We start from the raw sequence: 17,500 nt of genomic DNA on the forward strand, positions 1-17,500 counted from the left end.
TTGATGCGTTGGTCTTGGACACCTTGCTCTTCTGTCTGTTAATAATTAGGCCCAGTCTAGCTGAGTTGACGGCTTCAATGTTTGTCTCTCCTGCATCTGTTGGTGGGTATGGGAGAGAAGAGCTAGCTCGTCGGCAAAGTCGAAATTGTCCAACTGTTTCCGAGTGTCCACTTTATTGCGTTCCGCTTCTGATTCGTCTTCATGGCACAGCCTATGGCAAGCAGGAACAGGAATGGCGAGAGTAAAAAGCCGTGCCTCACTATGGTTCTCACATCGAAGGCATCGTTAAGATGTCTGCCATGAAAGATTCTGCAGGTCATTCCTTCATTATACTTCCTGATGATGTTGGTGATCTTTCCTGGCACTCCGTAGTGTGTCATTAGACATCCCCGATCAACGCTGTCGAACGCCTTTCATAGTCAATGAAATTGATATACTCGTGCGAATTCCACTTCAGGGATTGTTCCAGAATTCTGAGCAGGTTTGCAATCTGATCCGCGCACAATGTCTACTTTCCCGCTTGTTGGTCATGAAAATGCGGGTCTACTGCGTATTTCATTCGGTTCAGCGGGATGCTATGTAACACCTTTTTTGGGATGAACAATAGCGTGATTCCTCCGTAGTTGGAGACGGAATTGAGGTCGCTTTTATTGGGAGCTGGATGAGGTATCCCTCTTTCCACTCTATTGCAATTTCTTCTTTTTCCCATATCTTGCTTAAGAGCGGGTAGATAAGCTCCACACTGGTCTCAACGTCAGCTTTAAGCGCTTCTGCCGGTACGCGGTCAGGTCCTGCAGATTTGCCGTTTTTTTTTGCAATTGCACTTTGGCGCTGCTGATCAATACCTTCTTAGGAGCGCAACAATTGATTGGCAGATATCTTGGAGCTGGCGAAATCTCCTTTGGGTTTGCAGGAGCAGGCATGTTGAGTAGCTCCTGGAATTGCTCAATCCATCCTCTCCGTCGTCTGGTATCACTCCACCATTTGTGTCTCTTATTTGCCTCTCTTGCTTTGCAAACTGTCCTGCTAATCTCTTGGTGATGGAGTACAGGTCCTTAGATCTGTTCTGATAAGCTGCCTCTTACGCCTATGGTGCATTCGTCTTGATGTAATTCCGCTTTTCTGCTCTTAATCGCTTGCCACTCCTATTTTCTTCGGTGTACTCTTCATGTGCTTTCTCTTTTGCGACCCGTGTTCTGCTGTTGTTGACATTTGCCTTCTCTGCTGATATCAACTCCTTGTGGGTGTTTAACTTGGAGCTCAGTAATTCTTGGCATGTTGAGGTCACTTCTACTTTCACTTTCTGCCACTTCTGCTTTATGTTCTCTTTTTCAAGAAGCTCCTCTAGGACCTGGAACTTGTTAGAGAGAGTGACCTTGAACTCTTCTTGCTTCCAGTTGTCTATCAGCGTAGCTGTGTTGCAACGCTGGCGTTGGTTCGATCCCCCTGTTATCTCTTTTTCAGCAGCAGTTTCAATCGGTCGACAAGGAGAAGATGGTCAGAAGCAACTGTTTTACCTCGCTTTAGACGTACATCCTGAAGTGAGCACCTAAACTTTCTCGTGATGCACATGTGGTCGGTCTGGTTTTCTGTGGATATGTCTTATGACTCCCACGTTGCCTTGTGTATTTTTCTGTGATAGAAACTACTTCCTCCGATGACAAGGTTACTTGTGACTCACAAGTCGGCACATGTCTATCCATTGTCGTTCATCTCTCTTTGTCCCTGCTTCCTCATTATCCCCTCATATCATCGGTTGTCACATCCAATCTTGGGTTTGAAGTCATCCATCAGAATGATGATGTTTCTGTTTGGTCTGTCGTGTCTGATGGTTGACAGTCTGTAGTACAAGTTGTCCTTCTCGTCCTCTTCATTGTCGTTCGTCGGGGCTTAGCATTGGATGATGTCCACATCGATTCTCTTCTTCTTTGTACGGAAAGAGGCCGTCATGATCCGTGTTCCGTGCATCTCTCAAACGAAGCTCTCTGTGCCGACTTGGAAAGCATCAGGGCTGTTCCCTGGGTGTGTGCTGCATCCTCCTGCTTATGCCAAGAAAACAACAAAAACTCACCGGAAGGAAGTCTTATCTACATAGAGCAAGTCCATCTTTATTCAAAGATTCCTAGGATGGTGTGGTCGTCCTTATCTCTGCGGCCATTGTTGTTGTCTTTCCGGTCTCGTGCATGTTTTGGACATTCCATGTTCCCATGTCGGTTGTGGTCCTTGTGGAGATGATGGTCTTCGGCCTGACGGCTTCCAGTTTAACCTGGCTTTCACCGTCAAGCGCCATACGTCCTACATTTGGATGTCGAACTTCTCAAATGTCCGGCGTTTGACGCTTCTGAAGCAATATGATATGATTTGATATGGTAGGGTAGCTAGCCCTAAGCCCAATCCTCCTCCTTTTTTCAGCGCGGGCTTAAGACCGTCCTTGTCGGAGTTGTTTTACTATTAAATAACTATTTTGTTTGTATATCGAGGTCGATTACATTTTTTAAACGGAAAAGAACGCTGTTATCGGGGAGTTTAAAAAGTTTAATAACAGCCCATAGGGTACGATGTTATGTCAATCTTTTAAGGTTTAATAGCGACATTACGTCATAACTTGTACTTCGTCTTATCCTAGATCTAGAACTCAAAAGCAAATCCCCAACCAAACTATCGGCATGTATATACAACCATAATATTTCCAAAATAAGATGATGTTTTACAAACAAAATAGAATACAAGTGTATGCTATAGTATTATGATCAATATATTTTTATTTTCGCGAAAAGTGATGTAGTGTTTAATATAGTTAACATTATTTGAAAAAAGAACTGACGCAATCTATTAGAAGATTTGTATATTCTATAATATTCAGATCTGTTAATAGTAAACTGAATGTAAATATTAAGTATATTCAAATTCAAACCGTTCACAATTATGACTAATTAGATTCATATAAACGTGCAGTTTTAGGAAAATTGTAACAATAATTTGGACAACTAAATGGCGAATTGTGATAGAGGAACTTGTCTTTAAAGTATATCGACTTCAAACTTGTATCGGCATTTAAATCGAACATTAATAGGTTATGTCCTTGCCTGCAGGTTAAAGTAGGTTAGGTTGAAAACTTATAGTTTTTCAAGCGTTTGTCATCGTTCAAGCCAGTAAATGATGTATAAAGAATAACATTAGTGACATACATTTTTAATGATTTACGTCATTGAGAAGTTTTCTTCATAAATTATGACTGCTGACAATTGTTAACTCACCTGTTTGCGCACATAAGAATCGAGGATGCTCTCAGGATCTTCGCTGATCTGCACCAACTTGCCAACAGCAAAACGATCATCCGTTAATGCGTTAGTGTTACCGTCACTTTGGACATAATCTTTGGTCAATGAAGCTAGGTTCAGCGTCCACCTTAAACGAAAGTTATCAAAACTTGTGCAATTGTGTGTGAAAATATAGCAATGGTGACGACTGCAAATGAAAAATTAACAATGAAAGTGAAAATACATATTAACTTACAACAACGCTATGCTCATTTTAGTCATTAATCATTTCTACTATAACTCAAACTGCTATAAATTGTACAACTAAAGCAGTAATAACATCAACAGTTTTAACCACAACGTCTACGTAAATATGTATTTCATATTAATAAAGAATACCTAAATGGCGCTACGCTTGAATTATTGTTTTCATTCGTCCAAAATCGATGAAAGTGATGGATGCAATTTATATTTAGTAAGAAGTATGTTATTAATAAATGTCTTTTAATTGCTCAAAACCGAAAATAAGTAAATTACAAAGCCGTAATAAATTTCAATACAAAGTTCTGTATACCAATAAACTTATCACGAAAACATGTATCTTAAATACATTGAATATCAGCACGGCAACGTTAAATATTATTTCGCCATCGTAAGAAGTATTTAATTAATAAATCTCTTTCAATTGCTCAATACAGAAAATAAATTAGGAAGTTAGTAAAATTACATTTATTTATAACAGCAAAAACCTGCTATCGAAATATTTGGACTTTTGTTTGTATTTTTACTCCAGTCAAATCGAATAAGGAAATGTCGTTTTTATATTTGAAAAATAAATTAAAATGAGCAAAGGACTACTTAAATCAATTAAAGTGTATATTTGTATATTAACCCATTTTGCTTTTCGCGACTGAGTAAGAGTATGAACAGATTGCACTAACTTCGTCGTAGGACTTGCAATCGTTGAGACAAGGGCCATTTTGTAGGTCCACATTACCCCTAATTGTGTGCCAAGGTTGAAGGTTACCGGATATACCTTTGGCCGGTACGAGCTGGAAAATACTGTCACAGCTCGGAGGCGCATAGGTTTTTTTAATTGAAAAAGGTCTGGCATCTCGATTAAACTTTCCAGTCTACTAAAAGCACATGATGCGCTTATTCCGCTGCAGCTCGTTTTCACGGTGACGTCAGTTTCGTCGCAATGACGTCAACGCTATCCGAAATGTTTGCATTCCGTGCGCAACAGAGCGAAACAGTTGCTCTAAATTCGGCGTACGACTGATAAGCATCCAAACCAGGGCCGTTTTGTAATTTCCAATGTCTATAATCGTTTGCGAAGGTTGAAAGTCAGCATGAGCGAAAAAATCTCGTTTTTGGACTTAAACAAATCAATGTAGATAAGGCTTATACAGCACGAAAGCGCAAAGGTTTTTGAATTTACTAACAACTTAAATACTGAGGCGTCTCGATGCAACTTTTCAGTCTACAAAAAGCACCTGAGCCGCTGCTTTCTGTGTAGTCTCGCTTTTATAATGACGTCAGTAAATACGAATTGACACCAACGCTTTATGCCGTACATGTATACAGAGAACAGTAATTCATAAAATGGATAAGCAGTATATTTATGTACTGGTAAGTTATATCCCGGACAATAAAGGAGTAAAAAAAATGTTTTCGAATATGGATAATTACCAATCTGTGTAGGTAACATATAAAGCGTATGTATTAGGAAAATATCGTATTCACTGCGGGGAATCTCGTGGTTTTATTTTGAAATGGAACACGGAAAAATGCGGCGTCGTTGTCTCGGTAAGAGTATTATGTTTGCTTACTGTACCTAAATGTTTGATTTTAACTTGCTAAGATGTAGCCTATCATATGCGGAATCGAATTCCGCGTGTAATGGTACCTTACATTTCATATATTACTGAGCAATTTTCTCGCATACCCTTTGAATTCGTCCACATGCGAATGCATGAAAGTGATAGTTTTCACGGATTTAAATGAATTATTCACAAATATGATTAATATCGACATTCCTCAAATCCTTTTCTTATTAAATATAAACCAGGCTTTCTTTTCATTACACACAAATTGTCTGAGAGTCTGAAAACTTGGCAGTTTCTGCATAATAAATCACAAAACAAAAATGAAATGTTTCACGGAATACAAAATGATGATATGTTTCACGTTAATTGTCTGATACGTTTCACGTATTGTCTAAAGGCGAGAAATAAAACGTCGGATATTTTCTCAGTAACTAGTATAATTGTCAGCACTTAGTACCGTTAAAGCCCAGGACAAAGTGCGCTTAGGTTAACTGGCCGCCGTGATACGTATGAGCGACCATGTGTTGAAAATGGCGTAAAAATTTAACACATAAATTAACTGCGACCGTCTCTTCACTTTACTGAAATTTTATCTTAATAATGGTATATCTAACATAAGAGCATTTTGTTTAATATGCGTATTAGGCTTAATTTTTGTCTTATTTTTGTCCTCTGCAATTAATAATTTAAAGGACAATTTTATGTTTTGTTTTCTTCAGAAACCACGTGTTTGACTGTGTACAAAAAAAGATAAACAGGGAAGAAAGAAGATGGGAACAGTGTCTTTCTCACGGACGTCTTTACAGCTCGGGTCTCTCGGTGTACGTTCGGAAAAAGCGCGAAGAAATGAGTAAAAAATCCTGCCATTTGATAAGATCGGCATTAATTAACGAAAATAACCGACAGTATGGCAGAAGAAATAATTTTGATCTGACGATTTTCAGAAACGGCAGTTTGCTCTACAAATTAAAACTATTTAAAATCAGGGTACAATTTTATGCACATTTTGTTTGTAATTCCTTCGTCTTATATAAGCGTTGTTTAAGTTATTATCACATACGATAGAGTTTGAGACATAGCCGCCGATTCAGCATATTGATTAATGTATGCATTGTTCTGAATGAAGAATTCCCTTCGATATTTAATATCAAAGAAGTGTGTGGTGAATATTCATCCAAATGTTGAACAGATTTTCAATTTAATGCTGGTATGTTATTATATAATTTGTTGCATACAAACGAATTTTGTAACATTGCTATGTACTTCATAAGTTCAAAAGGGTGTGGGCTTTGTTAAGCTGTTCAAATGTAAACTCCCGCCATAATTTGGATGTCTTATAAAATGCTTGATTTATTTATTTCAAAACAATTATAGAAAATAACAATATATTTGCGTTTATATGTTCACAAATCAGCAATAGCACATATAATTAAATTAAATCACAGTGTTCATCATGAGATCAGGTTGGAATATCACAACAAAATCACCATAATCACCTTCAAAAAATAAAATAAAATAATACACAGAAGGTCATGAAAGCGTATCACTCTCCATGAGGATAACCATGGCGATATGGCTGTGTACAAAGTGCACCTTTACGATCAATTGAAATAAATCACTACTATACATTCGGTTAAAGTTTGTTGCACAATCAAAAACTTGAAAATCAAAGTAAACAACTAGCGTTTACTCGTTTAAGCTTTTTCTTAAGCTGATGGCGTATTTTTACTTACAACTGCATAAGTATTTCCCTTTTTATCATGTTTGCAAAATTTCTGATGCCTATACAAATTCGGCTTGTGAGTGTATGTCTTTCCTTATTAGCATGGATGATTCTTGGCCCCAAGACGCATAGCCATGTAATAATCATATTGGTCTCTCCTATTCATTTGATGTCCACATGTGTCACATTTTAACGTCGCTTCTTGATGGTGTGTCATGTGCGCTCTTAGGTCTGCCATTATTGCGATAGACCTCCGACATGTCTCGCAGGTAAAATCTTTATTTTCGGTATGTGCTGTGCACCTACGGGAAAGAAAAGACCAGTTTTCATAAGAAAACATACAAGAAAAAACAAGAGATCTACACGTTGGACTTGGATGCCTCACATTCCTGTAGTTCAATACAAAACATTGCTGTAAAAACCATTAAACAACGAGTCAGGTATTTCATATTTTATAGAGTGACTTGACGTTTCATAACGCAAAAGATAGTAAATTTAACTTGATCCAATGCGAATGTTTTTAAACTTTGGCCATTCTAGAGGATACGCAATTTGTCAAATCCGCCACTAAAAACGGTGCAACGAAGTTTGAGTATTGTTTTGAAACTCATGTATGAAATCGATCCATCTTAACATGTCAAACGTTTTTTGGATCATAAATGACAAAACACAATCGAATAAACCTGATGTTTTTGGTTTTCTTTTTTGAAAATGCTTAGTACCAATTGAGCATACATACCATGCGTTGTCCATGTGTATGTACATTTCTCAAGAGCGATCATCAGCAATTGCAAGAATGGTAACTTTAATATTTACCGATTTCGAAATAATTTTGGTTGCAATGTGTCGGAATAATCGGCTATAACAGTAATAAAATACAATAGTCATCTGGGCTTAAATACAATATGTTTTTCTCACTCACTTTTCTGAAAATGCCTAATATTCACAATACCATCTTACCTGTGCCTTGTTAAATTAGCTTTGCTATAGAACATCTGCCCACAACATTTGTATGGCGCTACGACCGTATGTTTTCTTTCATGATCGCTTAACCCTGAGGCGCTTCGAAAAGCCTTGCCGTAAGACAACCCAAGTCTGAAAATAAATATTTACCTGGCTCTTTAACAATTGTTGTACGTGAAACATATCATACATATTTTATTCCGTGAAACATATCATATTTTATTTACGCGTTTATTTATTTACATATTAAGTGGTAATCCGTCCAGAATATCGTACATATTCCGAATGACGTTTCACAAATTTCTCCTGCAATAATATGGTATGAACTATGTTTATTTTACGAAATGTATGACACAATGCCTTTATTCCGTGAAAACTATCATTTACAATCATTCACTTTGAAATATAGTCAAAGGGTATATGAGAAAAGTAGGTAGTTAATTTATAAAAGTAAGATATCATTACACGCGGATTTCAATTCCACATATGATAGGCTACATCATTTCAAGCGAACATCTCGAATTTAAGTACCAGAAGCAAAATAGTTACTCTTACCGAAACAATGACGTCGCCATTTTCCATGTTCCATATCAAAATAAAACCACGTGATTCCCCGCAGTGGTATTGCAGATATAGCGTTAATAAATGCCTTTTATAATATCATAAAAGCTGCTTGATGCAGTGGTACCGAGTTAGATTTTTGCTCCATAATGTCTCGGTTTCGAACCCCGGCAAATGCAAACTTTGTTATCTCAACATTTAGCATGCTACTTTAATGATTGTAACTGTTCCAAATATAATGGGCTTTTTTGGAAGTAAAAACCTTAATCACATGTTTCCAAAAGTACGAAAATCTGTGATAAAGTCACTATAATTATTTTAAAACAGTCCACGAAGGCTTAATGAATCAAGTTTGAATACATCTTTTAAAATAATAAGCCTGCTGAGATCGTGCGACGAGCTGGCTTAGTTGTATTTACTGCACAACACGGCATGTTTGAATATATGTCTTTAACAGAAACCGGTTTTCATTTGTTACCACAGAGCCATGCTTTTGCTTCTGCTGGTTCCGTATACGATTGCGGAAATGCAGGCGTTGCTACCAGCTTCGTAAGTAACACGTTTTTTTTATAAGACCATGATATTACCATATATAATGTTTTAATATCGACCAATCCTTATCGTTACAATCAATAAACAGTTTATGTTCCGGCCGTGGTAAACAAATTTTAAAGAAAAAGAAGACCTGATGGGAACGCGAACTAAAAAACGCATGGATGCTTGTTTTCAATAGATACATAAATGATTCGATATATGCAAAAGCAAAGAATGAATGAATGAATGAATGGCTTAATAAATATATGAATGAATAAATACATGAATGAATAAATGAAAATATAAATAAATGAATTAATGAATGAATAAATCAATGCATGAATAAATGAATGAATCAATCAATCAATCAATTGTCGCGTTAAGCATATGAGAGCATGTTGTAACGGACATTATTGTATATATAGAATTATAATTGAAGTTTAGAAAATAATAAAAAGATCTTTTATCATACGGACAGAAATATTTTCGTAATACATCAACAATAAAAGGCAAATATGTATTCCTTAAAAAACGAATATGAATGCGCATATATGTTATTACGTTTTAAACCAACAATGTAAACATGTATACCTTACATAACGCAAAAATTCATGCGCATATGTTATTACGTTTCAGATAATCAATGTGACTTGTAACATATGCTAAAATGAATACTTACCGGAGTGCAAATACGCATACGTAAAAACTGTTCGAAGTTACAAGGCATGTGCTTTTATATTTCAGTCGGTTGATACATGAAATATTGACTCAGTCAATACTACTACAATAAGAATCGAAAACGAAATTATTTTTTAACCATGTATTGATTTTGTGACAAATTTTAAATCATTGATATTTTCAATTAAATATCAGCAAAACATAAACATCATAAGCAACAGGAAAACGTGTTCAAATGTTCCCAATGAGGTGAACATGTAACACGGCAATCATGTTTGTAGCATAGTTTATACAGTTCTAACAAATAACGCCACTCTGCACAACGCTACGATAGTGTAATTAACTTAGAAGTTTCATAGAAAGCGACAGTCAGTGAATTATACGTACATATGTATGTTCTACTTCAGGCATACATATGTTAATTTTCATTTATTTTTATTTTTCGTTTCAACACATTTTATTTTAAAATTACAAATCTTCGTTATTCATCAAATTTAAATTTTAACTTTATAAGACAATAGCATTTAACAATTTCCATTCACTCTCGAAGGATTCAAATTTATTTTTTCGAAATTTATATATTTCTCAATTATCATATTCGTAATTATGTATTTCTTCGCTCCTGTTATGCTTGGAATGCATTTTTCCATGTAACAATTATAAAAGTATAGCTTAGTAAAATCAAAGCACTGAAAGTACTGGTTTGACGATGCTTTTGAAGAGGATGAATATATAGAGGATATTTGTTGGATTCGGAGGAATATCGATTTTCCCAGAAAAAAGCGAAAAATATCGATATTTTCACTGTTATTTTTCACTGTTTAAAACAGTGAAATACCAATTTATTTCACTGATATTTCTGTATAAATCACCGGAAAGCATAAAATAAATAAGCATCCATTTAAGTTAATCTACATCACCGCAATTGTGTGATTTTTATTGTTTGTCATTTATCCGCAGGTCAATAGTTAATGGTTGTGGTGCAATCGTTTTCGTTCTTGGACACTGCACTCCCTTCAATGAGGTTTATTCACCTAAATATCTCATATTTGAACTTACAATTCTTTTGGGAGTAATGGTCCAGACAACTGGATAAAGCAGCAAAAATATGCTTACCGATTATTTTTCGAGGAACATAATTGAGAATTCCTGTGCTAGCCTCCAATCACAGTATGTTGGGGTATAATAATAGTAAAATTTTGTTTTTCTTCTCAAAAGATTGTCGTAGATTATAAGTTGAGATATATATCATCCAAGACTACAACTTTTAGAAAGCCATTTTTTTTCATTTATTTTTATTGATAAACAAGGTTTTGTATCAATCTATACTATACATAGATAGCTTTAACAGCACAATGTCGCTCACCTGAAACTGATTGTTTCCTAGTGGTGTTAACTAATTTTTCATGAAGATATAGAAAAAATGCATTGTGAGTATGAACAAACTATTTGCGTCTATCCGGTCTAGTTGAGCCTTGTTACCGAGTTCCTACTTTTATTTATTTGAACATTCTGATCAACTGCCATGAAGATCAGGTAAAAAATGTAAGTGTTAACATAGATTTTAATGATTTTAGTTATATATCAAATGCTTGGAAGCACATGACCCACTTTGGAATGTGACCTGCTAATCACTGAGACTAGACCTTGTGACCTAAATATTGAATATGCTACTTTCAAGCTTGACTTTGAAATCATTTAAAATAATGTTCTAACCAATTTACAAGTGGATCAAAGACAGAATGTTACCACTAAAGTATTAACAGACCTTTTCTTATATTTGACCTAGTGCCCTAATTGTTGATAGAATATGAAACCCAAAATGACATAGAAGTGACTAGTTTTATAAGAATCTGGCAAAGAGGTGACACCCAAATGTAAACATTGTAAAATGATATCTTATGTGTTCACAATAAACTTTGGATAAAATACAACAGACAAAGAGTGATAACAAAAGCTCACCTTGTCAAATCATAACAAGTGAGCAAAATAACCAAAACTATGACATCATATAATTGCTCAGTTACTTCCAATAACAATAAAATGTTATTTTTGAAACAAATACAATACCTTCCCTTTCTTACTACAGGCTGTTCTAAAACAAGATAGCCCTGTATCGCTCACCCAAAACTCCTTCGATAGTGTCAATAACTTGTGTATGATTTGACTAAGTTGTAACCTAGCTTTAGCCTGCACATGACCAACTTGCAAATGCAGCTTTTGATTTGATTAAGATGGACATTGTAAGCAATTTTCATGAAAATCAGGAAGATAATGTGACCTGTAGAAAGGTAAAGGAAGTTTTCTATATTTTAACCTAATGACCTAGTTTTTCACAAACTACCAACTTTCAAACTGAAACTTTATTTCATCAAGATAACATTCTGTCCAATTTTCATGAAGATCTGGAAAAAAAATGTGACCTCTGGAGTGTTCACTAACCTTTTCTGTGATGTGGTTTGTTGACCTAGTTTGAACCACATATGACCTACTTTCAAACTTAACCTAGAATTGACCGAGATGAACATTAACCAACATAAGACAAACAAGGGCTGTTTGTAAAACATGCATGCCTCCCATATGGGCTCTCAGTTGTAGTGGTAGCCATTGTGTGAATATATTTTTGGTCACTGTGACCTTGACCTTTCACCTAGTGATCTGAAAATCAAAAGGGATCATCTTCCAGTTATGATCAATTTACCTATGAAGTTATAGGCCTTACTATTCTTGAGTTATCATCAGGAAACCTTTTTACTGTTATGAATCACTGTGACCTTGACCTTTGATCAAGTGACCTGAAAATCAATAAGGGTTATATACCAGTCATGATCAATGTACCTATGAAGTTGAATGGTCCTAGGCGTAAGCATTTTTGAGTTATTATTCGGATACTATTTTACTGTTTTGAGTCACTTTGACCTTGACCTTTGACCAAGTGACTTAAACATCAATAGGGGTAATCTGCAAGTCATGATCAATGAACCTATGAAGTTTCATGATCCTAGACGTAAGCATTCTTGAGTTATCATCCGGAAATCATTAAACTGTTTTGACTCACTGTGACCTTGACCTTTGACCTAATGACATGAAAATCAATAGGGATCATATGCCAGTCGTGATCAATGTACCTATGTAGTTTTATGATCCTAGGCCTAAGCATTCTAGTCACTGTGACCGTACCCTTTTATCTAGTGACCTGAAAATCAATAGGGTTCATCTGCCAGTCATGATCAATGTACCTATGAAGTTTCATGATCCTAGACGTAAGCATTCTTGAGTTATCATCCGGAAATCATTAAACTGTTTTGACTCACTGTGACCTTGACCTTTGACCTAATGACCTGAACATCAATAGGGGTCATATGCCAGTCATGATCAATGTACCTATGTAGTTTCATGATCCTAGGCCTAAGCATTCTAGTCACCGTGACCTAACCCTTTTATCTAGTGACCTGAAAATCAATAGGGTTTATCAGCCAGTCATGATCAATATACATATGAAGTTTCATGATCCTAGGCATAAACGTTGTTGAGTTATCATCCGGAAACCATTTACTATTTTTGGTCACCGTGACCTTGACCCTTGACCTAGTGACCTGAAATTCAATAGGGATCATCTGCGAGTCATTATCAATGTATCTATGAAGTTTCATGATCCTAGGCATAAGCGTTCTTGAGTTATCATCCGGAAACCATTTTACTGTTTCGGGTCACCGTGACCTTGACCTTTGACCTAGTGACCTCAAAAGGGGTCATCTGCAAGTCATGATCAATGTATCTATGAAGTTTTATGATCCTAGGCATAAGCGTTCTTGAGTTATCATCCGGAAACCGTTTTACTATTTCGGGTCACCGTGACCTTGACCTTTGACATAGTGACCTCAAAATCAATAGTGGTCATCTGCGAGTCATGATCATTGTACACATGAAGTTTCATGATCCTAGGCATAAGCGTTCTTGAGTTATCATAAGGAAACCATTTTACTATTTCGGGTCACCGTGACCTTGCTCTTTGACCTAGTGACCTAAAAATCAATATGGGTCTTCTGCGAGTCATGATCAATGTACCTATGAAGTTTCATGATCCTAGGCATAAGCATTCTTGAGTTATCATCCGGAAACCATCTGGTGGACGGACATACGGACCGACATGTGCAAAACAATATACCCTCTCTTCTTCGAAGGGGGGGGCATAATAATACAGTTGAATGAACCAACAAGGGAGGCAACTTGTTATGTCACAATTTGGCAGTGTATAAAAAGTGGTACTTAATTATCTCGCTAAACTTGGGTCTAAACTACGTTTAAAAGCTATTTTCTGATTGGATGAAACAGTCCGAAATCAACCAATAAATAAAGTCGAGATATTTATCTTGCGGAACATGCAATGCCATGCCGCATGCAAGCTATTTATAAAGTAAATATTGTAAATCAAAAAGTTTGTTATGTCTTTTTTCGCGGTCATAGACAGTGTTCCTGGCTGAAAACGATGCAATATTACTTTTAAATCATTCATGCATTAGTTTTTAGCAAGAAAGAGGTAGAATATTAGTGTAAAACATTTTTTTTATTTAAACTTGTGTCTGCTACAATTTAACGAGTGGTAACGAAAATTACCGATTGTACAGATGTATCGACAGACATATGCAAAACGAAAGAATAGCTTGCATATTTCAAGTTTATCAGCCTTGAAATTACCTATTAATCAAATGAGAATCGAAATTATTAACATATAAACCAGTAATGTTCATTAACACCAAAATCTTTGGGCACAACCATCATATTTTTGGAAACCGTGACGTATTGTTTTTCAGAAACCGACGATCGGTAATTTCCATAATCATATGGAAAATTTCATCACTGACAAGTTTCGTTTCTAATGTTTTTCTCAAATATTCTACCACAAAATTATTGTATACCATTACACAAATGAATGACATGTAATAATTCCTTGATTTGGGGGAGGGACACTGTCTATAAATGCTAAAAAAAGCATAAAGGCTAAACTTAAGTGCATACAATATTGAAAAATAAATCATAATTCAAGTGTAGACAAGTGTTCGTTTTATCCGATATATTCATTCATCCACATTGCTCAGACACTCAATTATAATGGAAATTATTACGAATATCTAACAAAAACTTGCATTATTTATTTTTATCTTTAAACTTCCATTTCATAAATGTTTTTTTATAAACGTCGTCAATTATTAATTGTATATAGATTTCTCTATAGTTTGAAAAACATTTAGGCAAATATTTCTCAAGTAAGATAAAATGCAAATAATTAATAAAATATTACCTTTTATTCAGTATGTTGGTTGATCGGCCAATAACAATATCACTTTGAACATTAAATTATTTAAAAGTTATAACAAACATTAAATGTTCTCCGAACAAATGATTCATAACACATATAACAGATTGATAGGAAGATATGAACAAATAAAGGTTGCTAGGTTGCCCGCCTAAAATAGTCCTGTTAGTATGGAAGTACTTGATATATAAATTTATTAGCCTGTCTGTGTTGTAAAGACATAAAATATTTTATGAATGTCTCAAAGCGTAGAATTATTTTGCATTTAGTAAAAGAAAGGCAACATATAACCCTTAAGTGGCTGACAAGAACTTGTGGCTGAATACAACTAAAAAGAGGCATTATGCTTCTTGAAAATAAAAGTAAACATCATTATATATGAATTTTCTGATCAAAAGTGTTATTTTTAGTGAATAGGGGAAATACATTTTCAAGAATAAACAATATAATTATAAATGTTTTGGCGAAGTGCATTATAGTATTATCATAGTACCAGTTTTGGTCTAAATCCAGTAACATTTTTTAAATTTCATAACCCCTTGTTGCAAAAAAAACAACATGAAAAATAAAAATTTTCAGAGTAACCTATTAAAATAAAATAAAAAATGCTTTATTAGACCCTAAATATTATTTTTGCAATCATTTTTCACCAATTACAAATGTTTAAAAAATGTGTTTCATGCTACTCATGGTACCAGTTTTTGTCGAAAATTAATTACATTTTTTTAAAATGCGTTACCCTTTGTTGCCAAAAAATTCAAAAAAAAAAATAATTTTCAAAGATATCCTTTAAAACAAAAAGAAACTGCTTTCTTAAACCTTAAATATTATTCCTTCAAGCATTTTACATCAATAATTATTTACATCATTTTACATCAATAATTATTTATGTTTGAAAAAATCATTGGTTCATGCTAAATACTGTTTGATATACTGTAAATAATGTAACTACACATCCAAGTAGTGAGTCCATCAAACTATTGCAACCGAAACACCGGTGTGCGAAGGCACCAGCCGAAGTCAAATGCCTTCTGACTTAGTGCATTTTACTATTTATATCTGTATGCATTTGTATATGTTTGAAAAAATGTATAATCTTAAATGACATCTTCTGACCATGCATGTCCTAGATTTCAAAATCCAGGCCCTGGTCTGACACATTGGTAACATTAACGTTAAACTATAACCAGGCTTCTGAATTTAATTAGCCAGGTCACAGGAAAAGGGCAGTCTAATCAGTATCCAATTAAACTATTTGTCATTGTCAGAAAACCGCTCTTAAGCAAACAGCTTTCAAGCAACTGCAGGCTGAACTTGATCTTAACTGGCCACAATCGCCTTAATGTCTCTTTTACTAGGATACAGTTCATTTAACTTTAAAGGGATCTTTTCACGTTTTGGTAAATTGACAAAAATTGAAAAAAGTATTATCGGATTCGCAAATTTTCGTTTAAGTTATGTTATTTTTAGGAAACAGTATTACTAAACATTTACCATGGTCTAATATAGCCATTATATGCATCTTTTAACGATTTAAAAATTATAAAGCGTTGCAACGCGAAACGATTGAAAAATTTGGAGAGTTATGTTGTTGTTGTTTAATTGTGTGAAATTACAAAGATTGCTTAGGTACAAAATACGTCAACCATTTATACTTGGCAGAAAAGTCGAGCAGGCTAATGCGTTTTTACTCCAGGACTAAGGGGGTCCCTGGTTCAAGATCTGCGGCGGACTACTTTTTTAAAAAAGAATTTTATTCTGGATTTTTAACTGGAGCTTTTGAGATCCAATGTTTACATTCATCAATACAAAGCATTTAATGACTAACTTCAACACATGTTAAAATCTGTGAAAAGGCCCCTTTAACATAATATCTACTCCTATAAATATGAGGTCGATATACATGGACTAAACGGTAAATTACGTCCAATTATTTGGACTATGATATCAACTACTTAAATAGAAAGAAGAAAGAATTCATACAAACCAGTAATTTGAATAAAGAGTTTGTAATCAATGTTGTATTTCAGGACAGCTTGGTGATATGCAAATCCCATATGAGCTGTTGATATCGGGTATCATAGCCATTCAATAAGTCGCAAAAAGCTCGAACAAATTTTATAAAGCAAAATGTGACTTAAATTGATAACTAAAAATACCAGTATCATCAGTATGCCAGTTTTGCCTTGTCAATATGTCGAGATCCAGAAAGTGCTTCATTTCATATTGAATATATCCTTCGAATTCCATTTATTGTTGCATTACTCAATAGCGAAACAAGCCGATTTCTTTCTAAATTATTTTTGTATATTTTTTTCAATCTTATAAGATCATTGTGAATCAACAACAAAACACACAAATCCAGTATGCTTTCTTCCGACTTTATACAACTCATCATTTTTCATAACTATTATTCTGTTTTTCTTTTCTTTTCTTTTCTCTTAAAAAAAAGAGATATATTAGCATATCTTGTATAACATGTTTGAACTTGATTGCTTTGTACAATCACTATGTTGTATGATCATATACATGTATACATTGTATGTATTATATTGAATTAACAAAAAAAACAAAAACAAAAACAAAAAAGAAAAATCAATTGATATTTTTTCCAATCAGGATCTCTTCTTGAAAA

General features: G+C 34.7%; 1 protein-coding gene across 1 annotated transcript in view; it reads right to left on the reverse strand.

Annotated features, from left to right (window-relative positions):
* Positions 1-17,500, reverse strand: part of LOC127872587 (transient receptor potential cation channel subfamily M member 5-like) — a 208,774-nt gene that overhangs the window by 124,985 nt on the left and 66,289 nt on the right. The window contains exon 7 of the mRNA XM_052415913.1: positions 3,258-3,408. Coding sequence (XP_052271873.1) covers positions 3,258-3,408 — 151 coding nt within the window. The remainder of the gene's footprint in view (positions 1-3,257; positions 3,409-17,500) is intronic.

This window comes from Dreissena polymorpha, chromosome 3, assembly GCF_020536995.1.
Source record: "Dreissena polymorpha isolate Duluth1 chromosome 3, UMN_Dpol_1.0, whole genome shotgun sequence".
In the NCBI taxonomy this organism is placed as follows: domain Eukaryota; kingdom Metazoa; phylum Mollusca; class Bivalvia; order Myida; family Dreissenidae; genus Dreissena; species Dreissena polymorpha.